Source organism: Antennarius striatus, chromosome 15 (genome assembly GCF_040054535.1).
Source record: "Antennarius striatus isolate MH-2024 chromosome 15, ASM4005453v1, whole genome shotgun sequence".
In the NCBI taxonomy this organism is placed as follows: domain Eukaryota; kingdom Metazoa; phylum Chordata; class Actinopteri; order Lophiiformes; family Antennariidae; genus Antennarius; species Antennarius striatus.
The window spans coordinates 19,690,690-19,702,648 of record NC_090790.1 but is presented as its reverse complement, the minus strand read 5'-3'; the positions used below and the strand labels follow the sequence as shown (position 1 = coordinate 19,702,648).

The following is an 11,959-nucleotide window of genomic DNA, read 5'->3' as shown; positions in this document are numbered from 1 at the left end:
CGTGTTTGTGATCCACGATTCGCATCGGGACGCGCGGCGTCATTCCCGTTTGAGCGTTCTCCTCCAGTCAATCCCTCCATCGTTAGAGGTTCACATCTTCTCACGTGTCCCGGTCGTCCAGGCCATGAATTATTTTTCCCCATCCCTCGTTGCCACAACTGATCCTGACATTTAATGGATTTTTCAGAAAGCTTATTGATCAAAAAGAAAGTAATTCCAAATGAGAAATGAGGGGAATGAATAAACATCCTCTTCGCTGTAATGAAGCCTAACTACTTCAGCGGATTAATGAAGTTTCTGCCCTGAAAGAATGACTTAATTCCTTCCTCTGCTTTAAAAAGCGTTTTCTTGAATTGTGCTTCGCGCCGAGCTCAGTGTGAAATAATTGGGTGTCAGGTGGACATTTTTAGGCTGATAATCTGAACCTGTGAGGAAGGGAAACAGTCAGGAAAAGGAACGCGAATATGTGGTTAGTCTCAAAATGGAATTCCTGCAAAGTAAATTTGCAGCGGTTAATGAGAAATGTAAGAAAGCGCTTCCATTTACTGCTACTTAGATGTTTTGACCGGAGGCCACGGCGGCGGCGGCGGCGGCAATTGTTACTCAGTTACGTCAGAGGGAAATCAGATAAGATTCCTGTTGCTGCTGCTGTTATCCACTAGTTATTGATTAGTTATCAACTAGCGATTGGGTCTCATTCACAGGACCAAAAAAAAAAAAAGGGGGAGAAAATAATACAAAAATATGTTTTTATGGTCCAAAGGAGAAGATTTTTCTGAAAAAATACGATTACACTCATGCCAATCGACATCAATCGGATTTTGAGATTAATTCCCTGGTTATTTGCAAAGCATGCTGGGATTTTCTACCGCTATCGGAGTCTGAAATCGCTTCATGTGAGGGGCCGTTGGACGAGGGCCTTTGACCAGGACCCCTCCCTCTCTTTGTGGTCTTCCTCCTCTCTGTCAGACCATCAGGATGGAGAAACGATTGAATTATTCTGGATCCACCTGGAACAGAAGCTTCTGATCCGAGTCGATGGACCGAAGGAAAATACAGATCAATGTTTTAATGTACCCACCGTAGTGTGTGTAGTGGAAACACCCTACAGCAGAGTATTGATTATTCATTCATTCTGCAGAGAATATATACATGTCATTGTGAGAGGAGTGACAGTTCTTACGTAAACTAATATTTAAGTTACAGTAGAACATCGAGATTCTAGTTTAATTCGTTCTGTGACTGAACACGTAATTCAAACGTTAATCCATTTAAAATAACTCATTTTAATCCATTCCAGCCTTGAAAAAAAGCCCCAAACCCCTTAAATTATATTTTTTTAAAAATCACCTGTGTGTAATTCATTATATATAAGTTACGTAAACAATGATAAAGAGTGAAAAGAAACGCAAAAGTCAGGAGAACACACGAGCTACGTCTTTACTCCACCAACGAGAACGAGATCCGGTCTCACTGATGTCGTATCCTTCCGCCAACACTTGGTGGTGTACTAAGATTTTTGCTTGTATGTCGAACAAAAAAATGGACAGAGCGACGTGTATCTCAAACAACTCGTATCTCGAGGCACTAGTCTATACGTTTCAGCTGAGATACCGAAAGGCCCACATTTACATGTTGACATGAAATACTTTCCGTTGAGATCTCTCTTAGCCCATAAAAATAAAGTCACCTCTGAACCATTTATCCAATGAGGTAATACTTAAATTAGAATCTCTGATCACAGTAACTACCCCTGTGCTGAGAGGCTATGGCTGGCGTCCTGCTAAAGGAGCAGAGAGACGGAAAAATGGCACTTCCTACATGCAGCTGTCAACTACATGCAAAGGAGGTTCTGAGAGCGCCGGGCAACCAGCTCCGCATCCAGCTGAGAGTAATTTAGAACCATCGTGATTAATCAGCGGCTGTAGGCTTTAAACTCCTTTGTCAAATATGCAGAGCTCTTGGCTGAGAGGATCCATCAGCCGCGAGGTTTCATTTTAGGTGTTCTGACCATTTTGGGTACAAAAAGGTGCGTACATGGTGTTAAATGTTGATTTAGCGTGTTAGCGAGGGGAAGCCTCTCATTTTTCTAGCCATTATTTCCGCATTTGTTGTTTTAGAGTGGCTTATTAAATCGTCACACACACACACGCACTGCTCTGCACAAACACTAACACGCACACACCAAACACACTCGTTTACATGCTTCAAGTGGCTTTTCTCTTTTAAACTGCTGTTTTCGTGAGATCATCATACTTCGCCGGGGGCAAGATGCGGCGTTGGTGTCAAACAGTTACCATCCTAACAATCTTGCCTTCTACCTCCAAGGTGTCAAACTCTGCAGAGTGTTCTGAGTGAAGTCCTGAAATGTACCGGTCCGATGGGTTCACTCAGACACCAACAAATGAAATCTGAACGCCTTTGTTTCTGCCGTCCTCAGGCAGGAAATGGTTTTGGTGGAGAATATCATGTCCAATTCAAATGATCATACTGTACGTGTCATGAATTAAGCAAACAACTCCCACAAAAGACTATAGAGGTTGTCAATGGCGCCTGAATGGAGTTTCAACCACAAAATCAGGTCTTTTGTTTCAGAAAAACACAACAATAGTCATGCAGCAGAAACTTGAGATAAGAGTTGCTCGACATACAAGTTGTTTGAGATACAAGTGAGATACAAGTGAGACCGGATCTCGTTCTTTACCACGTGTTGGTGGATGGATACGACATCAGTGAGACCAGATCTTGTTCTTTACCACGTGTGGGCGGATGGATACGACATCGTTGAGACCGGATCTCGGTCTTTACCACGTGTTGGTGGATGGATACGACATCGTTGAGACCGGATCTCGGTCTTTACCACATGTTGGCGGATGGATACGACATGAGTGAGACTGTATCTCGGTCTTTACCACATGTTGGCAGACGGATACATCAGTGAGACCGCATCTCGTTCTTTACCATGTGTTGGCGGACGGATACATCAGTGAGACCGCATCTCGTTCTTTACCACGTGTACAATGTATTAAACTCGTATCCCGTCGTTCGACTGTATTTTTGACGTCTTCACCTCCATCAACTGATTCCTGTCGGATGTTTTTTTTAAAGAACGATCAGGTTTGGGTTGTTTGGTCGACTTTCTCACGGCGTCCTTTAAAACTGGCTGCAGACAGAACTTGTAGAATGAATGGCCTCTTCTCTCACTGCTGCTTTCATGGATGTGTCCATGGATCAATACTCCTCCACCCTGTGAAGCACTGAAGCCAGATTAGGTGCCGCTAATGAGCAGCGCCTGATCTGTGAGTGAGTCTCTAGTATTTAATCGTGATGCACTCTTTCTCACATTTCAGTCCGTGCCAACACTGAGTACCGATTAAAACTACATTTATAACGTCAGTAACTAAATCATTTACAGTTTGCATTCAGAAACAAATGGCAGCACAAACAACTGAACGTTTTTTCATTATTTTACTCGCTTTAGTCAGTTCAGTTGTTTAGAAGCAGTGACTCCCTGCTGTGACTCCACACTGAACTCCAGTGGCTGTCAGGAGAACGAAAAAGACTCACCCGTGTGTATGTGTATAGATACACCCTCATTATCGTCTCATATATTTGTGGCCGTGCGTGTTACATACGTGTTAGCAGCAGGGAGACAAAGACGCCACACATGCAGGCAGATATCAGAGTTAGCTTGTGGTTTCGGGGGGCGGATTAAATGCTGAAACCCAACTTTAACACCTTGGAGGGTCTCAGATTTATATGATAGGCTGAGGCATTACAGTTAATCATCATACTGTTCTAAATACGTTAACATACAACCGGGAAGTCTGGAGGTTGGATTCCAGCCAGCTGTGACTGAATCCTGCAGGCCACCGTTCCTCCGCCGTGATTTATGAATCGTACGGTGTTTTGGAAATCTCCTAGATTTCCCTCGTGACTTTCTGTAATATGTCTCAATTAGAGTGTCTCATTGCATTACAGAGAACATAATCATCAAGCTCATTTGTCTTATTAAAAGTTCTGTTAACCCTTTCAGAGAGAGCGCTGTGGTCTAGTTTTGTGCGAAACTTTTGCTCCGGTCTTCCCATTGTTATTTGTTTTAATTTTTAAAAAAACATTTTTTTTAGAAATCAATATTTTTTTAATAAATCAATATTTATTTATTTGTATTAATTTTTTTAAAAATAAATAAATAAATTTTAAATATTTTTTTAACATAATTACTGTACATGCAGTGTTGTCTTAAAGCTGAAAACACAACATCCGGATACTTTTAAATGGTTTATCGATGACCAATCAAAGGTCGGCTGAGCTACTGCTAAGCTACATTTCACCTTTAAAAAAAAAAAGAAAGAAAGAAAGAAAGAAACCCTCCATATGACATTTATTATTCTGGCTGGTCTATAAATAAATATAATTTCTTTGTGAGGACGTTCTTCCTGCCAGTTCCATACCTGCCATAGGGCAGGTGAGCGTTAGCTTAAACCTCCAGAGACTTCTCTTTTGCCGCCCTCAGCAGCATGAGGCTATTATTTTTCTGTAGTCGACAAGCAGTCAACCTGACAGTCATGCTTAGAGAAAAAAAATCCCTTTTATTTTTTTAATATGTTTCATTAGTTTAAAAACTTTTACACTGTTCCGTAAAATGCAAGACAGCATTTTTTTTTTTTTGGACCCACCCGAAGTAGGATTCTAATGGTCTCAACATGCTAACGACTTGGAAAAGCGGGAAAAAAACAGTTAATGGTTATTTTCAGCTTTTAAAGTTTCTTTACAACGTTATGACTTGATGTATTTTGCAGTAAAACAATTAAAGAACAATAAATCTGCTCTCTGCAGAGAATAAACTTCATTTTAAAAGTTCAAACGGGGGATAAATCGATGAAGTTAAAGTCAGATTTAGAAGAAACATAATTATTTTTGATGCAATATTCACCAAATTGTTTAAAATATACAATTAAAAAAAAAAAAAAAAAAAAAAAAAGACAGCAAAAATATTTCTGTCAGGGACCGTCCCCAAAGCACCTGTCCTGTAGCTGTCAAACGGAAGATGTGTGTGTGTGTGTGTGTGTGTGTGTGTGTGTGTTGGCGTCCTGATCCACAGCAGCTGCCTCTCAAACACAAAGACAGACCCGTTCATTCAGACCATCTTTGTGGAAAGTAGAGCAGAATCAGATCTGCTTCTATTTTCAGACGTTAAATCCTGTTTGTTTGTTCTGTTCCAACAATTCTTATCCCTAATCACATTAAAACCAGCTGATGGGAAAAGCTGAATAGACAAAATACCCATTTTATTTTCCTCCAAAATTTCCTCATACAAATTAAATTATCGGAGTTGACTGAAATGACATTTGTGAGGCAGTTTGCAATCATTTTTATTTTATTAATCTCTTAATAGATAGTCCATGTTCTTATCTTTTTTTGTTGTTGTTTTTGCTGAACATTATCGTGATGTCACCAGTCATGTGACATGCTCACCTCTAATTTAACAAAGCAAAGAATCCCCCCAGAAGACGACAGAGATTAAAATCAAGTCTTTCTTTGACGGCTTTCAACCGGAGAGAATGTGCTTTACAAAGGAGGCGTAGTTGATGCACCCGTTTGCGTCCTCCTGCCCAGCCATCAGTCTGTCCACCTCGTCCTCCGTCATCCTCTCCCCCAGCGTCGCCAGCACGTGGCGAAGCTCTGCCCCCATGATGGTGCCGTTGCCTTCCTTGTCAAAAACCCTGAGCCCTTCCACAAAATCCTCAAAGTTGCCTTGGTCTTTAGTGCGGGAGATGTGCTGCAACATCGGCAGGAAGGTCTCAAAGTCCACCATCTTGGTGCTCATGTCCTCCGGGCGGGGCTTCCCCAGCACCTTGAGTACGTCTGCGTTGGTGGGGTTCTGCCCCAGGGCTCGCATCACGTCTCCACACTGGGCGAAGGTGATCTTCATCTCCCCCGTCGGCGTGCGGTCGAACAAGGTGAAGGCCTCCTTGAACTCCTCGATCTGGTCGGAGGTGTACTCGAGGGTGATGCTCTTGGGATCGAAGGGGGGCTCCTTGGGAGGCTCGGCCAGCGGTTCGCTGACGGGAGCCGGTTTGGCGGCCGCCGGCGCGTCTTTCTTCAACTCGGGCTTTTTGGGCTCCGGTTTCTTGGGTTCAATCTTCTTGGGTGCCATTGTTGGTCAAGAGATTCAGAGGTGGAGGGGAGCTGCCGGCCGCTCGCTGGGGAAACAAACGAAGAGTCTGAAGGGATTCGAAGCGATTCCCGAGCGCGGAGGGTCACCGCTTACAAAGCCTTTATATCTGCTTTGTCTGGGGAGCAAGATAGCAATTTCCAGCAGCACAACTTTAAAAGGAAGAAACCAGAAATAGATCCCCATAGCAGGTGATGTCAACATTAAATATTGTTCTCAGCTGCTGTCATCTAGCCGACCGCGCTCTTTGCTGTCATTAGCCAGGGTCCAGTTGCATTAGGCTGGAAATGCTGTGTCTCTCTGATGGACAAAGGGATCAGACCACAGTAATGCAGGAGCCCATTGGGGTGAAGGTGGTGGTGGGGGGGGGGCGCACCAAAATAGCTCTGCTCGGTGTGTATTCTACAGCAACACTGTCTTCATCGTGGGAGCAAATAAACAGTTAATTATTTGACCCAAGATGCTCTGGGGTGAGTCTCAGGACGGATGGGCAGACTTTGTTTAATTCTCCATCGAGGAGCGATTAGGAGGCCCGAGGGAAACCAATTCAACCGCCGCCTCGGGGGATTTATGCGGTGGCCTCGGAGCGGTTTTTAGAGACGGAAGGGTCTGCCAAAAACCTTTTATTCAATGGGAGGTGCGTTTCGATTGCATCAGCGCTAGCGCTCATTGATAGATTTGAGGATAGCTTTCATTCTCTCCTCCTCTTACCGAAGGCCAAGGCTTGTTCCGTCTTCCTGGGGCAAGTGCTCATAGATCCCGAGGGAACTCTTAATTAATGTTTTATTAAAGGCCGATGTGCCAGAAAGGTCAACCAGTTATGTTAATGTTGCAAATGTATTCAGCGCCACTATTAGCTGTAATACATTATATACGGTGTGTTCTATACTGCAATTATCTGATTAGGACATTTCCAATCATATAGGAATTATTCCTCTCTGGCACGGTAGGCCATTTTAATTTATTTACATGATTCTTTAGTCTTTGAACAATTTGCAATTAAATTGATTTAAAAATACATTGAGAATCGTGTTGACTGGCTGCTGTCGGTGCGCTCGTATGAAGCTACGCTAGGCTACGCTAGGCCATCCTGTGTCTGAATGTTAATACCCATTAGGGAAAGATGAATGGACCGACAGAACATGTATTTCATTTATGGGGGGGGAGGGTGGGGGGTATATATGAGATGCAACTTTAATTTTATGCACACACACTTTATCAACTCAGCTGGAGACGGCTAACGCCCGTCACGCCATTATCGCATTTACCCTTCAGTGTCTTCTCGCCAGTCCTTCTTTATCCGTCAATCTGAAGCTTGAAGTCCTTGGACAGTGTAGTTTAGGTGTGTAAATATGTGTGTGTGTGTGTGTGTGTGTGTGTGTGTGTATCTGTCCTAAGATCATTATCTCCCGTCTCTTTGCTTTTGAGGTCACATGGCTAGTAAAACTGACAGCTAATTTGTCGTCTTTTTGGTTTGCGTGCATCTCGGTCGGCGTTGTGTCTGACAGAAACAAAGAGTGAGACCCGCAGGAGATCCAAACAGAATAATTATACCCAACCACACAATATATATGTAAAGTTACAGGTATTTCCCCTATGGCCGCCGCCAGATGAAAGTAAATGATGAAGTGGTTCAATCTTTTCCCTCCTTCGTTACCCCATTCACTGGGATTATTATCAGAGTTATGTCACAAAATGATGGAAATAATCCACGCTTTCATGATCGGGATCTCCTTCTGCTGTAAAATGAAATCCAACAATGGGTTTCTTGGAATAAGACAAATCTTTTCTCGCCAGTTTTTCTGCTTTTGAGCCAAACTGTGGCGCGGAAGTTTAGTGGAGTTGTCGCTGGGCGCAGACGGATGATGCGTGTTGGAGATGCAGACTTGTTATTGTTCCTGTTCTCCATCAAACTTCCATCAAACAAAGATACAAGTCAGCGCTCTGCAAACACCCGAGCCGTCAATTACTGTTTTCAGCATCTGAGGAGTCAGAGGGTAACTTCATTGGTTCCTGTGATCTGTAAATCTGTCAGCTGTCGGGGGACGATCAACGCAGGTATAACTTCACAACTCCATAGAAATGTGTTTTTAAAGCTTCACCTAAACCTCGGATCGACTCCTTACCTGGTTTGTGCTCTTTGTGGAAGGAATAATGAGACAGAACTCTCTGCACATGGCAGTCATTAGGATTATTTATACTATGGTGAAGGTCAAACTCTCATTCCGTCATGATGAATATTGCTCGATGCTCGTTTGTTCCATGACTGACAAAAAGATGGTGAAACCAAAATGTAGGCCTGATAGTAATATCAATATTTATTTTGAAAATTTTCAGAAGAAAAAAAATTTTACTGGTAAATCTTGGTTTAAGTTTGGAGTTGCGTTGTTCTCATTTATTTGTCGGTTTTCAACAAAAAATATAAAAAAACACAGAAAATTAAAATCAAGTTGAAGTCATTTTCCTCCACTTTACATCAGTCTGTTACAAATATTGGAATCAAAAAATCACAAGTAAACCGTTAAAACACATAATATCATGTTACTTTATAATAAATCAGAATAAAACATATATTATTTATTTTAAAAAAAACAAAAAACATATCATATCATATTATTAACCCGTAGGAACCCCTGTGACCCACAATGAGGAAGAGGAAAGACGGAGACGGAGAGGGTTTTTTTCCCGTATTATATTAAAAAAATATTAATTTACTTATTAATTAACTGATTTATTTAATTAAATTAATTATTATTGCATTAATAAAATATTAAAAATTCAAACCAAATGTATTGCGATTGAATGACGTGATTCATATGCTGCACAGATAAAAAACGGATTGATCGATGTTCAGCTAGCCTCTCTCTGACGTTTTTATTCAAAACCCACCCCCAACCCCCCAGTGGGGTAACACTGGACCAGGTTGGACCGGGAGAAGAGAGGTTGGTCAAAGACAACAAGCCCTTAATCCCTGAGCCAACAATGGGGAATGGGAGCAGGCTAATAAAAGACAGCATTTGACTCAGTGATAACATTCCTCCTATTCCTCCAACCCCCCCATGGGTGTGACTGGGACTTTACATTTTTTTACTGTTTTGGTAAGTAGCTAAAAAGAGAAGCAGCCATAACTGCCCCCCTACCCCCCCTGTGAATGACATTTACATCTGAATTCATACAGTTAACAATTAATACTAGAATTATTTCCCTTTAGAATTAAGAACGAAAGCCTTTACGACTCTTTTCTTAAAGTTTCCATCCGTGAAGTGTTTTGAATCGAATGAGAGTTTTGCGAAAACAATCGCACAACTTTCCTCACGTAATCCAATGAGATTATTGCGTTATTACAATGAGAAAACCCGTTGCAGGAAGCGGCTTGCAGACATCTGTGTAAACAGTTTAATTAGGAGCATGTTGATGAATTATAGGCGGCGAAGGCACTGCCTGTTCTAATACTTCAGGTTCTTAATTACACCAGACTTCCATGTGTTCATTGGTTTTGCCTGCCCTGCGCTCGCTCGCTGCTCTCAGTGATAGAAATGGCAAAAAAAAAAAAAGAAACGACAAAAAGGGAAAGTGCATTTCATACTCCACTGGAGCAAAGCAAGCAATTTGAAATTAATCAAAACACAATAAGTTTACAACATGATAAAGAGGCATCGCTTATGAAGGGAGGGGGAGTTATGTTACAACATTTAAAGTAGTACTATCGCTTACCGTTTGAGGTTAAAATACGTTTAAATAATACGAGCATTAGTGAATGAAATCGCGCCGGTTCTTCTCTGGGATGAATTCACGCCAGTAAAGAGAATTTTTGCGGTTTTTTTCCGTGCAGACGTTTATATATAGAAGTGACCTTTGTCATGCCAACGGTGAACCCGAGCTTTCAGCGTCAGCTCTTCCCGTAACAATAGCCCCACTTAACCCATTGAACCCTGAATGGAGGTGTGTGTGTGTGTGTGTGTGTGTGTGTGTGTGTGTGTGTGTGTGTGTGTGTCATGGCCGGGGTTGAGTTAACGTATGTGATTCTGACAATCGTTGTGTCTGGATTCCTCTGAGGAGCCCATCAGAGACCAGCTGTTATATTCTGGAGGCTTCATTCCAATTAGTTGGGTGAGAGAACGGCACAGAAGCCTCTACTGGGGGGTAGATTTTGACATCTACCAGTTTCAAAGTAACTTGACTACCTTGCGGTTCGATGATCTGTTAGGATTATACATTTCTAAACGGTTTAAATCACTTTCTTGTCAGTTCTCTATATAAAGCACCTCCTGTATGTCTGACAAACAATAGGTGGGGGATCCAGTGCAACCCCCCCACCCCCCTTGGCTATAGGCATGAGCGCTATGCCATCTTCTCACAGGCTTGGCTTGGAAATCTGACAAGAAGATTAGGGAACTTTCCAAGCTATTCATATCACCCCCCCACCCCAGCACCTCGCCTATTATCTACTGCACTTGGCTCAGTGGCAGAATCCTCTCAGCTGGACCGGTCTATTTCCGATGCTGCCTGTGATGCCGTTTGGAGCGTGTCTCTGAATGGCTTGTACCTGTTTATCCCAGCAGCACTCAGGCTTATGACATGTTTTCCTCAAAGCTTACCAGGTGCTTTTCTCAGCCTTGAATCCCTGTGTTGGATTCAGACGTTAAATCCCAGCAAAAAGCTGTCCAGTGCTCTCTCCATTTACCCCAGGAAGTTTTCATATCTTAAGTTAGGTTGCACTAAAAGAAACAGAAAATCATTTATATGAAACGAACACGTAAATGTGATGGATGGGACAAATTTGAAACTGATTTTAGGTCAATTATTGACATGGAAAGTCAAATCCTTGAACCTCTAGAGGGGTCAAACCTTGTTTTTTACTGACTGTAACTGAATCTAGTGAGAAAATGAGCTGAATTTTCCTTGTGTTCCATTAGTGATCACAAAAAAATCTTCTTTTTGTGTAATCGATGCTGAAACCTCACATGGGATCTGTTGGGTATGCTGGAAACAGATCCAGACCAGAGGTGGAACAGGTAAGTTTAAAAACCAGCACAAAGTTTAAAATACATGGGGGGGGGGGGGGGTTCAACAAGGAGAAGTCCAATGGAGCTGGGTCGGAAGCGTACCAGAAATCCAGAATAACCAGGAGGAAACAGGAAGTGAAGGATGGAACACCAGGAATATATCCTGAATCTATCCAGATTATATCCGTATTATCTCCAGAATATATCAAGAGTACATCCTGAATATGTCCAGATTATATCTTGAATATATCCAGCATACAGTAAAGGCTGAATATATCCTGATTATATCTCAATTATATCAACATTATATCCTGAATATATCCAGATTATCTCCTGATTATATCCTGATTATATCAAGAGTACATCCTGAATATGTCCAGATTATATCCTGAATATATCCTGAATACAGTATAGCCTGAGTATATTTTGAATATATCCCGATTATATCCAGAATATATCAAGATTAGTCTAATGAAACTGGGTTGGGTCCAGGAAGCATAACAGAAATCCAGAATAACCAGGAGGAAACAGGAAGTGAAGGATGGAACACCAGAGGCCTGTACCATAAAGCTGGATTACGGTTTAGCGAGATAACTTCAGGCTTAACCCTGGCTTTTCGGTACCATAAAGGTGGCTGACTGTCTATCAGGCTACATTGTCGCGGTAACCTATGCTGAACACCTAACCTGCTCCGGAGCAGGATAAGTTCAGGATAAGAGCTCAGCAGGTATAACAGCCCCACCTACTGACCAATCAGAGCTCAGCAGGTGTAACA

The 11,959-nt window shown here is 42.2% G+C and overlaps 1 protein-coding gene across 1 annotated transcript; it reads right to left on the bottom strand.

The window, feature by feature from the left end:
- Window positions 1–5,359: 5,359 nt before the first annotated feature.
- Window positions 5,360–6,277, bottom strand: LOC137608912 (myosin light chain 4-like). The gene has a single exon (XM_068335544.1). The coding sequence runs from the start codon at window positions 6,158–6,160 to the stop codon at window positions 5,552–5,554; it is 609 nt and encodes a 202-aa protein (XP_068191645.1). The 5' UTR covers window positions 6,161–6,277; the 3' UTR covers window positions 5,360–5,551.
- Window positions 6,278–11,959: the final 5,682 nt, after the last annotated feature.